Source organism: Strigops habroptila, chromosome 15, assembly GCF_004027225.2.
Source record: "Strigops habroptila isolate Jane chromosome 15, bStrHab1.2.pri, whole genome shotgun sequence".
In the NCBI taxonomy this organism is placed as follows: Eukaryota; Metazoa; Chordata; class Aves; order Psittaciformes; family Psittacidae; genus Strigops; species Strigops habroptila.
Window position 1 is genome coordinate 6187098 of NC_044291.2, and position 20637 is coordinate 6207734.

A 20637-nucleotide genomic window follows, 5' to 3' on the forward strand; every position below is an offset into this window, starting at 1 on the left:
GCGCCTGCCCCCTGGCGGCGAGGCGGGGCTCTGCCCTCCTCGCTCTGCTGAAGAACCTGAGTTCGAGTCCCGGGGGAGAGCGCTTCCAGGGGGGTGGGGGGTCTGTGGTGGGGACGTGTGTGGGGCAGCGAGGGGGTTTTGCCCTTAGTTTGTGTTTTCTCGCGGAGGAGCCCCGGGACGAAGGGCTGAAGGTAAGCCCCTGCTGCAGCATTCACATCCTGGGTTGCTGAGGCAGGGAGAGGCCAGCATCTATGAAACATGGAAAGGGGCCAGATCATCGTTGCCTGTACCAACAGCCCTGCGACGCGTCTGTTTTTCCACAACGAGGGCCAGAAGACCCAAAATAGAACACACTGACAAGGAAATCCCCAACGTTACCAATTCGAATGTAGTTTATTGTTTGTTTTACCATAGCACCTTTAGATTTTTTGAAGTGTTAAATACACACACAATTACAGAACTCTCAAAAAAATGATTTAACTTAGACCACCTTGATGGCAAATACTGCCTAATGACCACATCGCACATAAATAGGATTTAAAAAAGGAGTTAAACATAGTTTTTAATTTTGCCCCCGTAAGAACCATTTACTGGAAAGAACAGGACACCAGAGAGCACAGGAGGTTTAGCGACTCCACATATCGAAGACCTGATTTTCCAGGAGAAGATGCAGACTAGGTTGATAAAGTAGTTGAGTATCCAAAGCTGCTCTTTAATTGGCTTAAGAGCAAATCAGTATTTCATGCACACCCTGAACTCGCCTGGTATTCACATCACTGAAGTGCCACTGAGGTTAAACTGCAATCTTTCCTTTGGCTCAGTCTTGGGGATATTCAGGATCAGGAAATGAGGGCGAGAGGAATAAAGCAACATTAGCATCACACTCAGAAAAAAAGGTAAGGCTCAGGGAGTAAAAAAAAACAAACCCAAATCATTATTTCTGGTATAAAACTGTTCACAAACACTGTGGTTGTTCAGGAAATAATCTCTTGGAAGTGTAGAGCTCAGGCACTTAAGTTATTTTCAGCTTCACACTTCTGGTGGGTGGACCCTCTCCCACCATCCTGTCACCCGATGCAGCAATACAATGTTCAATAGTTTAAAAAAATATATAAAAAACCCCCACAAACATAAAACCCCACATGATGTCCCCAACAGAGAAACAGCATGAAAAAGGAAGCATGAAAAGAAAAGGAGCTCTTATAAACATGAACACGCTCAACAAACCACTGACAGGCTTTAAAGAGCTGAAACCATCAGGACTTTGCAGGATGAAAATGACCTTTTTTCCATCATGTGCAAAAATATCTGGGTGTGGGGCACAGTTTATGGTGTGATGCCAACCTTCTATATTGCTGATATCCTACACTTAGGATATATGTCACCATCATTTTATCATCTCATGCTGCAAGGAAAAGAGGAAAATGTCTCCTGACAGCAACCCTGAAATGCCAACCTATTTTCTAACATATGGCTTTGAAGCAGGGCTCCTTTTGTGCTTAAAGGCAGAGGTGCAAGGAGACCATTGCCCTCATGGGGAAGAACGAGAGTGGCTGAGGGAGCCCAGCAAGGCACTGTCTCCAAAAACATTGGCATAGGAAGACTTAAGGAACTGGACGTAGTTTTGCATGCTGCGGTTGGTGCTCTCCGACTGCTCCAATCGATCCTTTAAGTCCTGCAGACGGCTTTCATAGCGGCGCTCTGCCTACATAAAGAAGCACAAAACACAGGCTGAAAGACAGCAACATTCATCCCAGGAAAACTGAAGCTGTTCCCCAAAAGTGCTGAGGACAGCAGGAATTAGCACAGCAGGAGATGACATTACCAGAGATGGTGCTATGATATTTATAATTTGTTCTGCTCATTTCCAACTCCATTCAGCAGCCACTGATCAAACCAGGAGACAATGTGGCTAATCAGTTGGGCTTTTAAAACTGATTAGCTATAGTTATGGGGAATTAAACACACTCTGCTCTGAAAAGCAACTTGACCTGATCCATGTGCCAACCCAACTCCAAGTAAAACTCAAGCAGCAGAGTAAATAGGACATTATGAAAGATTCCCCTTCTTTCTTCTAGAAGAGAAGTTGCATTCTCTCTCAGAAAACCAAGCACAGTAAATGAAGTTGAAATCTGTCCATGATACCTGATGCAAATCTTATTTGAATACAGAGGTCTGATTCTTTTCTTACAGAAGTTTAGAGCAAGTTCACTCAGATCATTGCTATAAGTACTAAGCAAATGAGAGTCCCTGCTCTTGAATCAGTGACCTAACAGACATGTCATTCCACACATCTGCCTAGGACACATACAACAGCATGTCACATTCAGACACAGCTCTGTGTGACTTGCAGCATATCCATAGGACCTTGGTTTACAGACTCCAGTTGCTGCCCAGGACACCACCAGCACAGCAAGAGTATCCCTTGCAAGTCACTCACATCATCTTTGCTCCGACGCAATTGGTTCAGTTCTGTCTTATTCCTACTCAGCTGGGTCTCCAAATCCAACATCTTGGACTGGGCTGACCTCTCTCTAGAGGTTGCTCGTTCTCGGGTTTGTTCCACCTACACGTACCAACAGAACAACTCTGTTAAAGGATTGTCTATGGAAGAACCATTTTTCCTACCCCATTGCCCACAAAAGCCCAAAAAAGTTTAACTGGACACATCCTCATACATAAGCAGCAGCTCAGTCTTGTGCTTTCAGCTCTTGTGTAGCAAACTGGAGCAGAGAGTTCAGGTTTTTCAATGGTTTAAGTGGTGACAAACAGCACCAGCACATTATCTGTATTTCACTGAACATGATGATTTTAATGAATTTGGTCACAGGTTAAGGAGTAATTCCAGCATTCTCGCTCTTCTCCTTTTACAGGCTGAGGAGTTTTGGGAGAATTCACAAACACAAGAAGTTGCTTACTTGTCTTTTGGCATCCTCAATGGCCATCTCCAGCTGACGCGCCAAGGAGCTACACTCCCGGGTCTTCTCGTCTAACCGCAGCTGGCACTGGTGGATCGACTCCTCCCGCTTTGCTATGACCTGAAGGAATTCTATGTTCTGGGCACTCGTTGACTCTAGTTTTCTAGGTTAAGATAATAAGGGAAGGAAACCTATTCATTTCAAATGGAGTGTGTTCTAGTCTGCCTTTTTGTCAGGTCCTGACTAGTCTGCGAATAGATTCTATTTCTCCTTGAAAGGTGAAAACCCCAAGACACAGTTCGCCATTTCTCAAATACAGGATTCCAAAGATTGAAGGACAGAGAGAGTACCCACAAACCTGCATTCTCCCAGACATTGTCACTAAAAGGAATTAATAAACACGGGTAAAATCACTGGAACATGTAGTAACCTCAAAATAGTCAGGCTAGAATGGACAAGGAGCTGGTTTGTGTGCTGTGTAAGACATCATCCTTTCTAACAACATTCATAACACGTGCTGCAAAAACATATAACTCTCCAGTGGACAACTACTGATTCCAGATCCTTGTGGGATAAACAAACACACAGAATCCTGGAGGCACATGGGGGACTGGAACAAGACTGAAGCTGTTCAATCGCCTGCAAGAAAACAATAGGAAGAGGATGGAAATGGAACCTTAAAAGAGCGAGAAAGCCTAATGTTTCTAACCTTTCCAGCTCTTCCACCTTCAAGGTGAGCTGCTTTTTGTCCTCCTGGGCAGACTGACACCTCTCCCTTGTCATCTCCATTTTGTCCCCCTGGAGCTCAATCTAAAAATTACAGTGAGTAATTACTTCACAGAGTAGTCACTACACACACATGACCAACCACCTAAAGTATATGCAGCCTGCCAGAAGGAAACATGCTCAAGTCATAATTTCTGGAGAATGCCAGAAAAGGAAAAGCAGATAGAAAAGCAAAGCACTAAACATCCATTTTGCTGGTGCTTCCAGTTAATGTTTGGAAAGGTATGAGAAAGTTCTTCCATACTGCAAATGAACAGCCAGGTCTGTAAACACTTGCATGCAGAGCAGCCGCCTGTAAGCACAGCAAAGCACACACATTAAAAGCAGCCATATACATGACAGCAGCCCACAAAGACGTTAGAGCCTGAAATACCAGGAAGGTTTATCATTCCAAGCCAATCAGACTAAAGCAGTCACACTGTGAGATCATCTGCTGTGTCTTGAGGCATGGTTGTAGAAGTCATGCCTGTTGTAATTGTCCTGCAATACCTAGAGAGTCCTCCTGGGGACAAAAAACAGGGATGGGGAAAACAACCTGAAATCAGGGTGAGAAAACAAGGTTGGGACAGCACTACCAGCAGAAAAGCACAAGAGGGAAAGCTGACAAGGTGATGGAAGCAACAGAAGCAAGTGTTGGCATTAGCAAGTGTTGAAACTGCTGCTATTCAAGTCGCAGTAAGCGCAGACCAGGGGATGAGGAAGCTTTCAAATAGTCAGGAATGCCACTAGCTATGCCGCTAACTTCTTGCACAAAGACATGGCACACACCTTTATTTTGCAGTGCACGTTTAATCTTTTCAGAAAGAGACGAGAACAGAGACGAAGACTGAACCTTCCTGCGATTGGAAACTCGTCTTGGTCTCAGACTTCTGGATTGCAGAGCTGCAGGTTATTTCTGCCATCCCTTACCTGCTGACGAAGATCTGAAATTAGGACAGACAGGTCGACGTTCTTCCTCTCATAATTCTGAAGTTGCTCTCTATATTCTGCTATCTGTGCTTCTTTCATCTTTAGGATCTCGGGCAGCTTTTCCAGTTCAGCAAGCCTGCTCTGCAACTGCTTGTGTGACTATAATCAAAGAAGAGAAGAAGAGAACATGAGGAATCTTCAAATGTTCATAAGGTCAAGACTAAAAACATTTCTCAATTCAGTGAAGCATTGTTAGAATGCGACCATGGCAACACTGTGTGGGTATCTGGCCAGTGTTGGAGTTTGAAGCCTAAGGTCTTCTCCTACTCCAAAAGGCTTTCTCTTAGGATTTGGCATTCCCTATGGATGAAGTGAGAATGAGTATTTTGGATCATGGGCTTCAATTTTACTAGAAGTACAAGCTCTTTTTTTGAGGAGAGCTGTTCCACATCAGACAATGTGTGACCTAGCCAGCCCACTGTTCTAAACCACTATTTCTGCAGCAAAGGACACACGAAGCAATTTAAACACCTCTGAAGAACACCATATAGTCAAGAAGAGGCTGCTAAACATGCAATACATTTTGCAGAATGAACAAGTCCTGAGAAAAGCTAGTGGAAAAGGCAAACTCAAGCCTTTTATTTCCTCTTCACAGCCATTTTTCACTACATTCAGAACATTAAGATCCATGAATGTACACAACATATCAGTCTTTAGAGGAATAGTTACCAGATCCATCTCATTATTCTTTTCCTCCTTTAGTGCCTTGTTCTCTTTTCCAAACTTCTCCAGTTTTGCTGCTGCATCTTCTGCTTCCATTTGGGTCTTTAATATCTGGACAGTGAAAAAAACAACACATGATTTATCTGCCATGTACGCTGCTCAAGGATCAGCAACAAGTTTCTTACCACACCAGCCACCACCCGGAACTATATCTGGAAGTTCACTTTCTGCTACCTGGATAATCTGGGCTTTCCACCAAATGTTTTCCCCTTTTGCCTCATCTTCCTACAATCACAATATCCAAAATCCCTCCAAAAAAGCAGCCAAGGAACACTACTTGCCACACTAAGAGGCAGAAAAAAAAGCATCTCACTGTTTTTCTTTACCTTTTGAAAAGGAGCTGGGGAAAGTGAAATATTAAAACCAGTCTTTTGTTTTTCATTAATAAAGACCTCTGTCATGGGAGTCAGCTCTTCCTAATGACCAAGTCATCAGCACACAGTGAGGAAGGCAAATCTCCCACACTTTGGCATAGAGCACATGGCAGTCTGGATGCTGCCAGCTGAGAAAAAGTCAGGCTAATAGAGACAAATGGACCAAACCCATATCAAACTGCAACGTCCTCCAAGAGCAAAGGGTTAAGGTGTTACAGAATAAGCCACAACAGTAAAGGGAGGAAACATGTCACTGCAAGGGCTGCAGGTTTTGGTATGATGCCTACCTGTGATTTGTAGTTTTCAATCATCCCTTCGTAGTTTTTGACAGAGATTCTGAGCTGCTGCACTTCAGCCTGTGCTTGCTTCAGCTTTTCCTCCATTGGGGCCACACTAGCCTGAAAAAAGAACACACTTGGAACTAACTGCCATGCTAAGCTGTCTAATGTCTAGAAGACTAAGAAAAAAAGGCTTTTGTCAGCGTAAGATGGCAAAACTTTCCAGGCTTCAGTGGATTGCCAAATTTTCATCAGCAGAGAGGTTTGGGATGGATGTGCAGTCTTTCCATTTGCCTGAATGAGCTGTGCTACTTGGATTAGGGCTACTCCTTATTTGAATCAATGCTTAGCTTTCCAAGAAGAAAATGATGTAGGTTACCTACAAGATCACCAGTGGTAAGAGAAGACAGAAGAAATACGGCAGCCACTTTCTTTTATTCTGGAAATTACCACTGTCCCTGCATGAGCTACAGTTGGTTGGTATCTGGCCAGCAGGATGAAGATGTAAAGACAAGATGTAAGAATCCAGCTGGAAGAAACAGTACTTGGATTGGAGATCCTCCTAACCAAAACAGGGAAGAAACCCAGTCCTCAGAGAATGTACATTTCCTTTATGTCTCTTCCCAGGACACTTGTCCTATCACACTCAGGCTATGGAGAAACTGGTTTGAAAGTGAACGGGAGCAATGAGTGCAATTTAACTCTGTCGTCAGAGGCCAAGTAACTTCTTGTAATGTGTCCCTTTTTTCCCTCCCTATCGTTTCAGCTTCAAACCCCCAGAATCACTGACCTTTAGTCTTTCATTCTCCATTTTTAAAGCAGAGGTCTCTGAATTCTGTCGATGCACTTTATCTGGCACCACATCTCTGTCATTCCGCACCTTGTCCTCCCGAGTTGCCTGCTCCTCCAGCAAGTCTGCAAGACGGCTGCCATACAGAAAGAAAATCAATCCTTAAGTGAGAAGAAAGAATAAGACTCCTAATCCTTAAACATTAGCTTCAGAAACATGGCTTTTTCCTATCCTTTCATCCTATTTTTTCCTGTCCTCCATGTATGCACACCTATCTTTTATACTGTTCTACTACCTCAATCTTCTTAGTCTGCTGGAAATTAACTTGAATTGTCCTCTTGGAACTCAAATGCATTGCTTTCAAGATACACAGGGTGAAGAGCTACCTTTCTCTTGTCTCATAACTACCTGGTTTTTTCTGCAGCAGCAACTGTAGTGCAGCAATAACACTACATTTATTGACCTTCACAACAAAATTGATATGAGCTACACTGCCTATCTCTTCTAATCCCTTCAAGTTTCTCAAATAGATCTCAAAAGAAAAATAACCTTAATTCTTTCAAAGCATTATAAAATTGCAAAGGAACAGGGTTTTAAGGGTCAGCAAACCCTTAAAAAGTCTGCCTGTGCTGTGGCAAGTCAGCAGCAGAAGCCACATCACTCTCTTGCTCTCTCTCTTCTCAAACTCTGCTTTAGCCTTTAGGCAGTGCTGGTTTTGCTTGGCTATTTACAGGCAATCCAATGAAATTATTCGATTTAATGGTATTAGTCAATAAAGTTAAATCATCCTTGAACTTAGAACACATCCCCATTCATGCTTGTTACTCTACACTAGTTTTATTTTAACCTGGTCAGTGTAACAATCTCCAGTTCAAGGTCACTCCTGTCCTTTACTGCTTTGTCGTGGCGGTTCCTCCAGGTCTCCAGAGTAGACAGCGCCTCAGCAACATACCCGTCCTATCAACCAAAAGAAGTAAAGGAAGAACAGAACAAGGGTGACAAATATGTCATTGGATATGGGATATGCAGATAATATAAGGCATGGCTAAGATGCTACTAGTGGCTCTTGTCCCTGGAATTCAAAAAACAAGGGATAGGAAAAACATAATCAAGTAGTGTAAAATCCATGTTCCCTTCTGATTTGTCTCAGTCCTAACTTTTCTACTTCTCTTTGATATCCTTCAGTTGTTTTTCAACAGGAAATTCCACTATGCCTCTAAGTCTTTTTACCTTTCTGCTCTAACTCCAGAGTTTTCAGCCAAAATAGCAGGGCTTTGTTTTATTGGCTTTTGTCAACCTTCAGATGGTTCTAAAGAACCAGGTGAAAAATCAGATCTGCTAGCTTAGTATTATCTAAGTTATGGCAAGTCCTAAGTTAAGGACATGCAGCAAATACAGTGACAGCTGAGAAAACTGGTTTTGTTCTAAACTTAGCATAAATGGGCCAAGGCATCAAGACAGAAATAAATCTCATTAGTTGAAAGCAAAGGCTCTCCCCAGGGCTGCTACCAGAAGTCAAAGATTTAGATGCATGATTTGAAATGAGGTCTCTTCTCCTGTATTATCAGGTACCTTTTCTGTTAGCTGGGCAGTCAGTTGCTCTGCGTACTCTTCACTCCGCTCTGCCCTCTCTTTCTGTGCACGGAGGGCTTTCTTCAGGGCCTCTTTGTCACGATCTGCCTTCTGCTTTACTTCTTTCAGCTGTTCCATGATACGTTCCACCTCTGCCTTGTGCTGAGCTTCACCACGCTCCAGATTCTGCAGAGAGGGAAGAAAACACACCATATGGAATAATGCCCTTACACCTGCATACCCAAAGCAGCAACTAATTTCCTAGAACTGGTGGAGAGAGCTTGTTATAAACCCCCAACTTTCAGCCTGGAGGTTCTTGCAATCAGGTTTCACCTACACGATCCTGTCCTGATATTGAAAGACATGTCAGCATGACATGTCTGGCTTTCCTTCCAAGAATCTTCCTTTCCTCTTTCATAACCCACTCTCTAGAATACTTCTTTTCTTTCCTGACCAAGATAAATACTGGTTTACCATTCTTTTGATCTGCCCAACAACACTGTCTTTATTAATTGCATTGCTCCCACATGATAATGTTGCTTTATGCAGCTCTATACCTTAACAGAATTAAAGCTCCTCTAAACCATTAACACACATGTTCATCATAACATCATCACAACATCAACAGATACGTTAAATAAGACTTTGAACAAGATAATACTTCCCTTGACAGTCGATTCAGTTTATGAGTAAATGAAGAGATGATCCCCAGGGACCATTGCAAACATACCCGTAGCTGCACAGTCAGGCGGTTGTTCTCCGCTTCTTTGCCTCGCAACTGCGCTTGTAAATGGGCTTTCATAGCCTCCATAGATTTGGAGAGTTCCTCTACTGCCTTTGCCTGATCCTGAATAAGAAGCAACAAGACACAGACTTTTCCTCACCAAGCTAATAGAAGGAACACTTTATAAAACCTAACAGTCTCAGATTTCTTCACTGAAGGGTCTCCAGCCACCTCCGCTTTCCTCAGATGGATCCTCACAGCTCTTCTACTCCAACAAAATGGGGAACAAATGAGTAGCCATTTATTTTAAATCAGATGTGAATGACTGGCCTGGAAGATCTATTCTAGGGCAAAACATCCTTCATGTGGCATCTCTTCCGCTATGTTCGCCTTTAAATTATGAAACAGAGGAACAGGCTGGAATGTGACATCAGGAACCAACAGGACCTTAAACAGAAAGGCAACTCAGTGATAAACCCAAGCAAAGAGAATACTACCTAGTCATCCTTGTGATAGATGGCTTATCAGCACAGTAAGGAATCCACAACTGTGTAGAAATTGGTAGCTGTTTGTCTAGTTTTATAAGCAAGCCAGTCATCTGATCCCTTAAAAAGTAATTTTCTGCAAATCTAAATCCATAGTTTGGACTATCTGTGGTTCTACAGAACTCAAAGGTGGAATAGGGAGAGGAAAATGGAAAAAGGAAACTACCTTTCCTGCCTGTATCTGATTGGCAAGACTCTCCACTTCTTTTTCTTTCTCCTGAAGCTTCATCTGAAGTTGCTGGGAAAACAACCACCACTTAGATGTTAAGTAACAAACACATTTAGTTTGGCAGGTGGAGGAAAGAGGTGTAACTGTCTCCCTCCCTCGACTCTCTGATTCATGGCACTCTCTGGTATCCACAGCAACAGAAAAACAGGCTGCATTCTCCTCAAGCAGAAAGGGTACAAACACTTGTGTAACAGGGCATAAAACACTCAGTCCAGGACCTGACAGGATCATATATCCCACAGATAAAAAAGGGCATTGCCTGTCTCACAGCAAATTTTATAGCTTCTGGCAATGTAAGAACTCTTCTCTCAGTTTACAGGTAAGGAAATGAACAAAAACTGGCACCAGGTCACTCATTCAGTGACAGAGGCAAATACAGAAAGCTTCCCTCTTTGTGCTTTTCACAAAACCATAGAATCGTCTAGGTTGGAGAAGACCTTTAAGATCCAGTCCAACCATTAACCCAGCACTGCCAAGTCAGCTGCTAAACCATGACTCTAAGGGCCATATCTACACAGCTTTCAAATACCTCCAGGATGTGACACCACCACTGCCCTGGGCAGCCTGTTCTAATGCTTGACGACCCTTTTGGTGAAGAAACTTTTCCTAATATCCAGTCTAAACCTCCCCTGATGCAGCTTGAGGCCATTCCTTCTTGTTCTATTGCTTGTTTCTTGGGAAAGAGACTGACCCCCACCTCACTACAACCTCCTTTCAGGTAGTTGTAGAGAGTGATAAGGTCTCCCCTGAGCCTTCTTTTCTCCAGGCTGAACAACTCCAGTTCCCTCAGCTGCCCCTCATAAAACTTGTGCTCCAGGCCCTTCACCAGCTTCATTGCTCTTCTTTGGACATGTTGCAGCACCTCAGTATCTCTCTTGTAGTGAGGGGCCCATAACTGAACACAGAATTCAAGGTGCAGCCTCACCAGGGATGAGTACAGACAAAAGATGACCATTTCCCCTTAGATTATGGGGCTTCATTCTGCTCCTCATCCCTGTCTTCCAGCTCAGGGGGCTGGGTACCCTGAGAACAACTGGTCTTACTATTAAAGACTGAGGCAAAGAAGGCACTAAGTTCCTCAGCCTTTTCCGCATCCTTTGTCACTAGGTTTCCCCCTGCATCCAATAAAGGATGGAGATTCTCCTTAGCCTTCCTTTTGTTGCTAATGTATTTATAGAAACACTTTTTATTGCTTTTCATGACAGTATCCAGATTAAGTTCTAGCTGGGCTTTGGCTGTTCTTTCTCACTCAACCCTATCATCACCATCATTAAGCTCTAAACAACCAAACCAAAACACAGAGATCCACCCCACCACCTCTCCTTCCTTGCCTATCCCTTCTAAAGAGTTACAGCCATCCATTGCAGCACTCCAGTTGTCCATGTTTCCATGATGACAACTGTGTCATAGTTTTCCTGCTGCACAATGACTTCCAGCTCCTCCTGTGTGTTGCCCATGCATTGGTGTAGATGCGCTTCAGTTGGACTATTGATCCTGCTGCCTGTTTGCGGGGAGAAACCCTAATTCCTACATGACCATTTTCAGGCTCTTCTGTGGTTTCTAACACAAACTCTTGTGTCTTTGGTGCCACACGGATCTCCATGCCCTGCCTCTTCTGAGATGGCAGAGCAAAGCACCTCACTAGCACGCTGTTCCTCAAACATTGGTTTTATCCCATTCCCCTTCGAATCTAGCTTAAAGCTCTTTCAATGAACCCAGCTAACTCCCAAAGTTGCAAAGATCCTTTTTCCCCTTTGAGACAGGCCTGTTGCCATGTGAACCAACCCATGATCCAAACCCCCAAAATTCTGCTGGTGACACCAGGCTCAGAGCCAGGTATTGATCTGTTGGGTACCCCTGAAGATAACACGATAAACATACAGAAACTGAAGAATTCTATCCTGAGCACCAAGGGCATTTATTTTTGCAGTAGGTATTTTTTTAACTCCCACCCTCAGGGTTTTCTTTTTAAAGAAACATGTAGTACAATTATTGCTTTGTACATTCAGTACTATAAGAAAAGGTAAGCAGAATCCTAGAACAGTTTGTGTTGGAAAGGACCTTAAGATCACCCAGTTCCAACTCCCTGCCATGGGCAGGGACACCTCACACTAGACTATGTCACCCAAGGCTCTGTCCAACCTGACCCTGAACACAGCCAGGGATGGAGCATTTACCACTTCTATATAGCTGAATACTGTAAATCCTAATGGTGCTCTTCATGAAGATTTCACCTATGCTATCCCTATTTTAAGCCCCTATATTTCAAGGGCTATGAAAAAAACAAAACAAAGACCTCAAAACCAAAAAGCTTGTTTGCTTACCACATTCTCTGCATCTGAGTCAGCCAGCCTTTTCAGCAATATTTTTTGCCGCGCCATTAACTTCTGAGCATCCTTCTACAAAAGAAATACATAAGAATTATGTATTATTAACAAGATTATTAACTAAAAAGTCAGTTATAGACAGTTACTTTAAATGGAACTGGGCAAGTCAACCATTTGTCCCCAGTTGCAGCAGCAATTCTCAGCAGATATCCAGAAGCACCAATATAAAAAAATATATAAAATATAAACTAAAGAAAGAATAGCAATTTCACTTCTGTATAGCTCTTACAAGCAATATAGAATTGTTCTGTACAAGGAGGACAGAATTGTTTACAATCTCTTTGTTATTGCTCTTAGAACCTACAAAATAAGGTTCTGAATATCCTTAAGCTCCCATTAGCTAAGGTCACATCTAGTCCTCAGATGTCAGCCAATGCAACTGCAGCAGTAACATTTCACACTGGCACAATCAGCTGTATCCAGAAGAGAAAGAATTGGCAACACAGTAGTGCCTATACCTTTTAGTACAGTCAAAGACTTAGATGCTCTAACATCCTCACAGCAGAAAAGTCAGCCTTATAGGGATAAAAACCCAAGAAAAATACAAAAAGACCTATCCATCCTTTATGACACAGAGACAACAGCAGGGCTGGGAAAAAGCATTCAAAGCTCTCAAATTCCATTTCAGCCCACAAGATGACATAGCCTCCTGTAATCAGCCAAGCTCAAGCACACAGCACTGCTCACCTCCTTGTTGTGCTGCTCTTTGAGAAGCTGTCGTAGCGTCTGGTTGGTTTCTTCAAAGGTGGTCAATTTCTGGAGCAGAAGTTCTTTTTGCCTTGTCAGTGCATTAATGTCTGAGCTGCTCATGTGCTTCTCCTACAGAAGATAAAAAAAAGGAAAATCGTTCACATGGAATGTGTGAAGCTGATACAAGTATGAGCAGTGCAATAGCGAGCACCCTGTGCACAGAACGTGACTGGATGCTGCAAATAAATACCCCACTTCCAAACAAAACAAACACCTTAAGCATGTTAAATCCCTCCACTTATCAGGAGAAACAATTGTTAGATTACATTTTTAAGACAGCCATATAACAGGACAACATAGTAAAGGCAAGGACAAAAACAGACAACACTTACAATGTTGAGTCTCCCAATTGTATTTTCCAGGGCACGGATCTGCCTGGCTGCTGCTGCTGCATCCCTTTCTGCCTCGCTCAGCTTGGACATCAAACACTCCTTCTCATGCTGCAGGTACTTTTTCTCTAGCCTGTAATGAGAATTCAGCCATCAGAGAAACAAGAAGCTTTGACAGCTGTACCAGCCACTATTGATATACAGTTGATTGGATTAAGAAAAACCCCATAATTCAGTCCTCTCAGGGGCTATAGCCTCTAGTTTTCAGTTTTGTGTTTATTCATTTGTTGTTCTACCAATATCATCACAATTCAAACAGCATCTCTTAACCTTAAAAATATTCATTGCAGAGTTAGGATGACCCTCCTGTAGGCCACAAAGGTTCCTCTCAAGAGTAGTTTTTTCCACTCCAATAATCATCCTATAGCCCTTCTCTGCAGCTATTGCCATTGAAGTTCCCCTTCTAAAAGGTGACAAAAAACTCCCGAGAACATCAGTTCTTGAGTAGCACTGCAACCCAACATACAAACTACAACCTCAAATAACATTAGCAGTAAAGGAGGTATTGCCCTGTAAATACCACTACTTGGAGTAACAATGGAGAACGGAGCTGTCTTACATAGTCAGGTCTTTCTCTTCCCTTATGCGCTCCATATTGCGCCTGAGCAGCGTATTCTCATGTTCTGTTTCTACCAGCTCTTGTGTGACTTCATTTAGTTGCTCTTTCTGCTCCTCCAAGAGACGCTCTGTCAACTGCTTGTGTTCCTCCTTTTCCTGCAGCTTGGCCTGATGGAGATATTTAAATAGAACTTAAGACAAATGAGGTGCTTTTAAAGCAATACACAGAATCCATGTCTCAAACCCGTGAATCAGCTACTGAGCTGCAAACAACAGAGGATCAGGCTTTTTCTTGGGGTTTTTTCCTTCCCTCCCCCTAGATATTTCCAGGCTGTTCCTGTGCACAAAGGGCATAATTGAGTCATTGCCTTGAAGTAGCTCCCATCCCACAAACACTGGGGAGATGCAAGTGTCCTGGCTTTAAGTCACATGCCAACAAAATTGTCATCAGCCGTGAGACATGAGAAAGGCCTCAAACGTGGCAGAAAAGGAGCTCTGGTGGCAGTTAACACACTGGAGATAGCTCCCATTGTTCCATTGTTGCTCTGGGAGATCCATGGAACTGGGTGAAATCAACCTAAGGAGTCCCTGGCATTTTGTTTCCATCTACTTGTTCTGTAGCAGTAAAGTGTCACTGCTGGTAGTGTGACTGGAGTTGTGTACGTACTACTTGAATGGGGCTCAGAAGTTGGCTACTGCTCCCCGTGAATGACACGTGTACCCCATTTGGCAGTTAAGAGTGCTATGAACAGTTGTAAGATGTGAAAGAGCACGGAGGGGGGTTGAACCAGTGCACCACACTTGGGTTTTCCTTGGTTAACTTATTAAAAGTATCAAAGTGGATTTTTATTTTACAGTCATGCAAGTAATTCCATTAAATTCTGTAGCATAAATAAAATGGAGAATGCTTAATGTAAGAATCTGTGTGACTCAAATCCTGTTCTTGTTCGCTAATTTGAACATCATAGTTTTGAGTAAAATAATAATACTTAAGATTTGTTACCCTCAGTGTTAACTCTAAGTTAAAAATGCAGTTTGCCCATATCATAATGCATCTGGGAACATTTTCTACCCGTTTTTCAAGTGGTGTCAAGTACACAAGATGCTACTTATCTGGAAAACACAACATCAGTGGGTTGCACATTTTTAAACAGAATGAGAAGAAACAATCTTGTTAAGTGGATTATTTGACACTAAGACAGCAACATACTGTATTCTTCACCTTCTGGAATAACCAGTTTTCAGACTTTGGGCTACGGCAGAAAAGAGATCATTTGGAAACTGAAGCACAGCAACACCTTCATACATGGCTAATGTTTTACAATGTTTCACAGTAGGGCTTAGTGAATTTCTCAGTAGGATAGTTCAGCTCTTCTAAACAACTTCAAACAAGCTACCAATGGCCTGGGTAGTCTTCTATTGCACCAAGACTTGACTCCAGCCTCCTCCACCTCCTCACCTCCTTCATCATTCCCACTGCATTTATGAGGCTATCTATCTTCTTTTCATATTCATTCATTCTGCAGCAAACAACATCCTCCTCATCTGCAGAGAGGTCGCTCAGGTGCATCACCGAAGGCATTTTGTCTGAATCTGGAGGTGCAACTTCTAGGCGGTGAGCTGGTCCCTGGGAGAAAACACCAGAAAGTGATAAACAGCATTCGAACCCTAACTCTGCCAAACACAGAGAGCAGGGTGTACCACTGCAACAAGGCTGGTAGAGAAAAAGAACTTGTAAACAGCTCTTTCGTTTCCATCAGGGAAAGGTCAAGAATGCAGAAAGACTAGAACAGAAAAAGAAGAAAAAATAATGAAAGTTCAAGTTCTCGTCTAGGAAAAGCCATGAATGCAAAAGGAAAAACTGCCAACCCACAAGAAAGAAAACACACTGCACAAATACTCCATGCTTTGGAAGAGACTAAGAACAGTAGTGCCTCGTTGTGCCCCCAGATGAGATCTTGAAGGGGACTAGCAAAGCTACATTAAACCAAGAAATTTGTCTGGCTTCTCGAGGCAGAAAGGCATGATATGGGCACAGGCTAATAATTAATTTTCTATTTTTCAACATTAAAAAAGTGAAAAAGATTTATTGAAGACTCAATGGGTGGTAGGAGACAGTAGCCTTCTTTCAGATCAGCCCAGCTCCCCCACTACACATCAATTCTCTTCAACCTCAGATAGACCTGGAAGTTTGTTTTAAAGAGCAAACTCAGACATACCTCCCATTTGCAGGTGGACTCCCGGACAGATGTTTTGCCTGGGGGTACCCAGGGGGCTTTTGTTCTCACCCGGACACTTCGACACACATTCACAGTATCCCCCTTCACTTTCTGCTTGTGCTTTTGCTGGAAAAAAAAAGAGAAAATAAAATAAATCACAGACTTTTAAAGAACCATTTACAATTTTTAGTGCTGCAAAGCCAAATGAAAGATGATTCATACAAAAATACCACAGTGTTATGCATTATACATCTCATAAGACCAGCCAGCAGCCATCAGAGGAGGCTAACACCAGCCTGAAAGAAAGGTTATCGCACATCCAGCTGAGGGTATGTTCTTGTCTATCACGAAGCAGCCCTGTGATATCCCTGGGATACCTGCACTTGTGATGTGATGAGAGCCTTACCCAGCAGGCCAGGGTGGGAGACTGAGGCAAGGGGGGAGGAAGTCTTCTCTGTATGGAGATACACAAGAAAATATCACAATACAACCCATTCACGTGAAGAAGGAACAACCTCAGAGATCCCTTTTCCACTCCAAACCTGTCTCACGGAAGAGCAGATATATCATGTGATAACAGCACTACCAGTGCACGGTGATTGGTTCTGAAAAGCCTCTGAAGTGTTTTTCCTGCTTTGTAGTCAACTAATAGATGGACATTCATTTGTATTGTACTTGAAGTGCTCTGACTGAAGGGAAGTTCAAGTGGTTTTGCACAATTCTGACCTTCAGAGAAAAATCTGATGTTCTAAATATTCCCTACAGGCAATTAATTAATAGGAGTCATTGATTTCACTGTCAGGCCCTACCTCATTAAGATATGCACCATTAGCAACAAACACAGAATTAATAGAGGACTTAGAACAGGATGGCTGCACCTAAGGAAGAATGAGCATCACCTTTACATCCAACTGCAAAAGAGGAGAGGGGATAACTAGAAACTCAACTTCAGTCCTGCCTTCAGCCTGCTGTGGATGAGGCTATGAAGAGATGTTCTTTGCTGCATAGTGCAGCGGACGATGAAGGTGCTTAATGCCAGAAGATGATTTGAATCCAGACTCTTTTTTCCCTAATCACATTCATTTTAATACAATCAAGATGATATTTGGAACACCTAGATATTACCTTTCCCCAGACCTTTCCTACAAAAATAAGGATGAAGCCAAAGAAAAATCATTATCAAGACTCAAATCCAAGAAATAAAAGGGAAAAGAAAAAAAATCCCCCAAACTACATCACATTGGAAGCAACAGCCCTCACAATCACACGCTTGAACATGAAAAGTATGTATTCCATATCATACTTAAATCACCTTAAACATACAAAATGTGTCACTGAAAATCCACCACTGAACACAAATTCAAGTCTTACATTTCAAACACAACAGTAAAACAGACCTTGAAGATCGTGTGGTGCTTCTAGGACCGTTCACCTTCCTCTTTGTAGCCCTTACAAACAGGCAGCTAAACACTCCTACCTGGCATTTTGCAGGTGTGGTTTTCTGACCCTTTTTAATATGGACATGGACAGGGGTGTTTTCATCCACATGGACGTGCAAAGGGGGAGATGAGGAACGGTTCTTCATGGCTCTTCTCCCACAAACGGGAAAGGGCAAGACAATGGAAGGAAACCTGTGGATAAGGAAACTGGAAATAACACCACTTCCCTCTGTGCCAGAAAGCAACAATGGCCAGCCTTGGTTAAGGTTTGAGCTTTCTTTCAGTAGCATCTGCCATTTTGAATTGCACACTATTTTGCTGAAAAGCTGGGATTAACACAAATAGTTTATCTGCTTCTGGTATTTTCTGCTTTGAACATTGCTATTAAAGACCAAATACAGGTGGATTGACAGCAGGTGTCTGTAAGAGTCATTGGAGTTCAAAGTCTTTGAGCAAGCAAGCAAGCAAATCAAGGTTCCAGTAACCAACACCATCTGATTACGCAGAGAAATTCGAAGGGAGAAGAAGAGGAGCAATCATTTAACAGTTTACTTCACAAAAATCAACAAGAAACCATCAGATCCTTCCATCCTAGAACCCTGACCCTGTAAACTCTTTCATATGAGTTTTAAGTGTCTTTTTGAAGTTAAACAAATGCTTAAAAGCTTTTGGATCACAGTATTTCTTTAACCTTCAGAAAAAGAGCATAACCTTAAGCAATACCTAACACAAGACGGAAAAGCCTAGAGATGCAAGATTAAAGCCACCATCCTTGAGCTCGATGCTTCGGTTGAGGTAATGGTATGATGCAATTGCAAATCCCACAAAAATCCAGCAGCAGCACTACCCTGATTCTGGCAGAAAGGGTTTTTATAAGGTAAATTACTTACACTTATTCTCACGCTTTTGGCTCTTCTGGACAGTGCGTTCTGTGCAGAGACTGAAGTCATTTCATCGTTGATGGATGAGGGACACCTGATATAGAAATAATAAAATGACCACTAATAAGAAAAGGTGTCAAACTGTGAACATCCTCCTCTTTTCAATTTAAAGCTCAAATACACTGAGTATATGGACCCAAACAACAGCAGTTGGTGTGTCCTGGCTTCCTCTGACAAGCATGGGATGAGGGAAGGTCAGAGATTGCAATTCCTTACATAGTGATGACGAAACTTGGCTTAAACAGTGGAAATGTTTTGTACAATTACTTGATGGTCTTGCTCAAACAGTTACAAACCCGCAAATTCTAACTACACTTTTAAACCAGTTTAATAAGGAAATAGGTTTGAACAGTTCTAGGGCACATGTACATCCCCTCCCAAACCCACACCCTCCCTAAGTTCTGCCATCACCAACAAATTCTGTAACACTGGACAGAAACGTTGATGTTTAGGTTTATACTGTTGTGCAGGCTGAAGACATGCATCCAAATTAGCACTCATGCTGAAGGAAACCCAGCACCACACAGACTCATGCCCAGCAGATACATGTGTATGGAACTGGCAGTCAGCTACAGCACGAGCATCTTATGGCCTGGGGGGGCTTGAAGAAATGGGAGTGCAGGAGAAGGGATCTCCAAAGGACTGATGCCTGTTGGGGAGTGATGGAGTACAGCTATTGGAGGGGTGGTATATCAGGCTTAGTTAGCTAACCTTACGGTAACACTCCTCCGTAACGTTACAAGTCAACTCACACTTCTTAATGTGGTAGAGCAGGATTTTGTACAACACTTCTGCCAGACTATAATTTAGATCATTCTTTATAGCTCATTGATTAATTTACCAGCTTGCTAAGATCCACGTAATAAACTACTCTGACTAAACCTATTACTACTGCATCTCATTTTAAGCAGGATGTTTAAGACAAAATATGCCTGTATATCACGTCAGAGTTATGAAGATTACAGAGGGGAAGAGAGGTAGATTCCCCACCTTCTAGCCATGAACAACTCCAAGCACTGCTGGGCATTTTAATCCTCTTTTTTTCAAGAGAAGAGTTAAACTCTCCCCAGGCCCACATGTGTGCATGGGCTACAGCACTGAGAACATGCAGAGCTTTTGAATCACAGACTGGTTTGGGTTGGAAGGGACCTTAAAGCTCATCCAGTTCCAACCCCCTGCCATGGGCAGGGACACCTTCCACTAGAGCAGGTTGCTCCAAGCCCCTGTGTCCAACCTGGCCTTGAACACTGCCAGGGATGGGGCAGCCACAGCTTCTCTGGGCACCCTGTGCCAGCGCCTCAGCACCCTCACAGGGAAGAACTTCTGCCTGAGATCTAACAACCACAAATGAAACAGAAATGCAGTCACCAGCTTTCCCCAGCAACTGGGTTTATTTCAGAAGTTTAAGCAACTTTTCCTGCCATCTCCAGAGACTCTTCACGCAATCTCTGGCTGCCTCGAGCTGGCCGGGCCCTATCCCGGGGTCACTCTCCCGCTCCAAGCAGGATCAGCTCCCAGCTCAGAGCAGGGCTCTCCCCAAAAAGCGGCTGGGAAGCCTACAGGAGCGGCACCACTCCCTAGCAGCCCGTCCCAACGCCCGCCTCGGTACAAAGCACGTTTTCCGTTATATATTCACAGTCGCCCGATGGTCCCCTAAGGCGGGGGGTACTCCTCGCTACCGACAGAGCGGGCAACGCGACTCTCCCCGGGTGCCCGGCCGTGCCCCGCCCCACCGGCCCCCTCACCATGAAGCGCCGCGCGGGGTCCGCTGCCGCCTCAGGAGGTCGTCGCCGGCGGCGGGGAGGCGGCGGGAGGCGCTGCTGCTGCTGCCATAGAAACCCCGCGGGCGGGCCGGGCCGGGCGGAGCGAGCCCGCAGCAGGTGCAGCCGCCGCCGCCGCCGCCACAGCAGCACTTCCGGGTCCGCCGCCGCACCGCCGCTCCCGGCTCCCCCATTGGGGGATTCAAACCTTCCTCGTGACCAGGCCCGCCGCCGCACGCGTCACAATGGCCCGCCCCACAACGGGCCCCGTCGCCATAGCGACGGG

At 43.7% G+C, this 20637-nt stretch overlaps 1 protein-coding gene across 4 annotated transcripts; it reads right to left on the minus strand.

Moving 5' to 3' along the window:
* Positions 1 to 370: 370 nt before the first annotated feature.
* On the minus strand, positions 371 to 20511 carry ODF2 (outer dense fiber of sperm tails 2). Of its 4 annotated transcripts, XM_030507133.1 has the most exons (21): positions 20337 to 20505; positions 18541 to 18625; positions 17689 to 17842; positions 16212 to 16337; positions 15452 to 15619; positions 13994 to 14160; positions 13378 to 13507; positions 12983 to 13114; positions 12233 to 12307; positions 9846 to 9917; positions 9141 to 9257; positions 8411 to 8596; positions 7686 to 7795; positions 6839 to 6974; positions 6058 to 6168; positions 5343 to 5447; positions 4614 to 4772; positions 3628 to 3728; positions 2919 to 3081; positions 2441 to 2566; positions 371 to 1705 (listed from the first exon to the last, which is right to left on the minus strand). In XM_030507133.1, exons 3-21 carry the CDS (start codon positions 17794 to 17796, stop codon positions 1532 to 1534), a joined length of 2466 nt encoding a protein of 821 aa, XP_030362993.1. In that variant the 5' UTR covers positions 17797 to 17842; positions 18541 to 18625; positions 20337 to 20505; the 3' UTR covers positions 371 to 1531. The 4 variants fall into 4 exon arrangements, with proteins under 4 accessions (XP_030362993.1, XP_030362994.1, XP_030362991.1 ...); XM_030507134.1 differs by lacking the exon at positions 17689 to 17842 and having other exon boundaries at positions 20337 to 20511; XM_030507131.1 differs by lacking the exons at positions 18541 to 18625; positions 20337 to 20505 and having other exon boundaries at positions 17689 to 18523.
* Between the last annotated feature and the right edge of the window lie 126 nt (positions 20512 to 20637).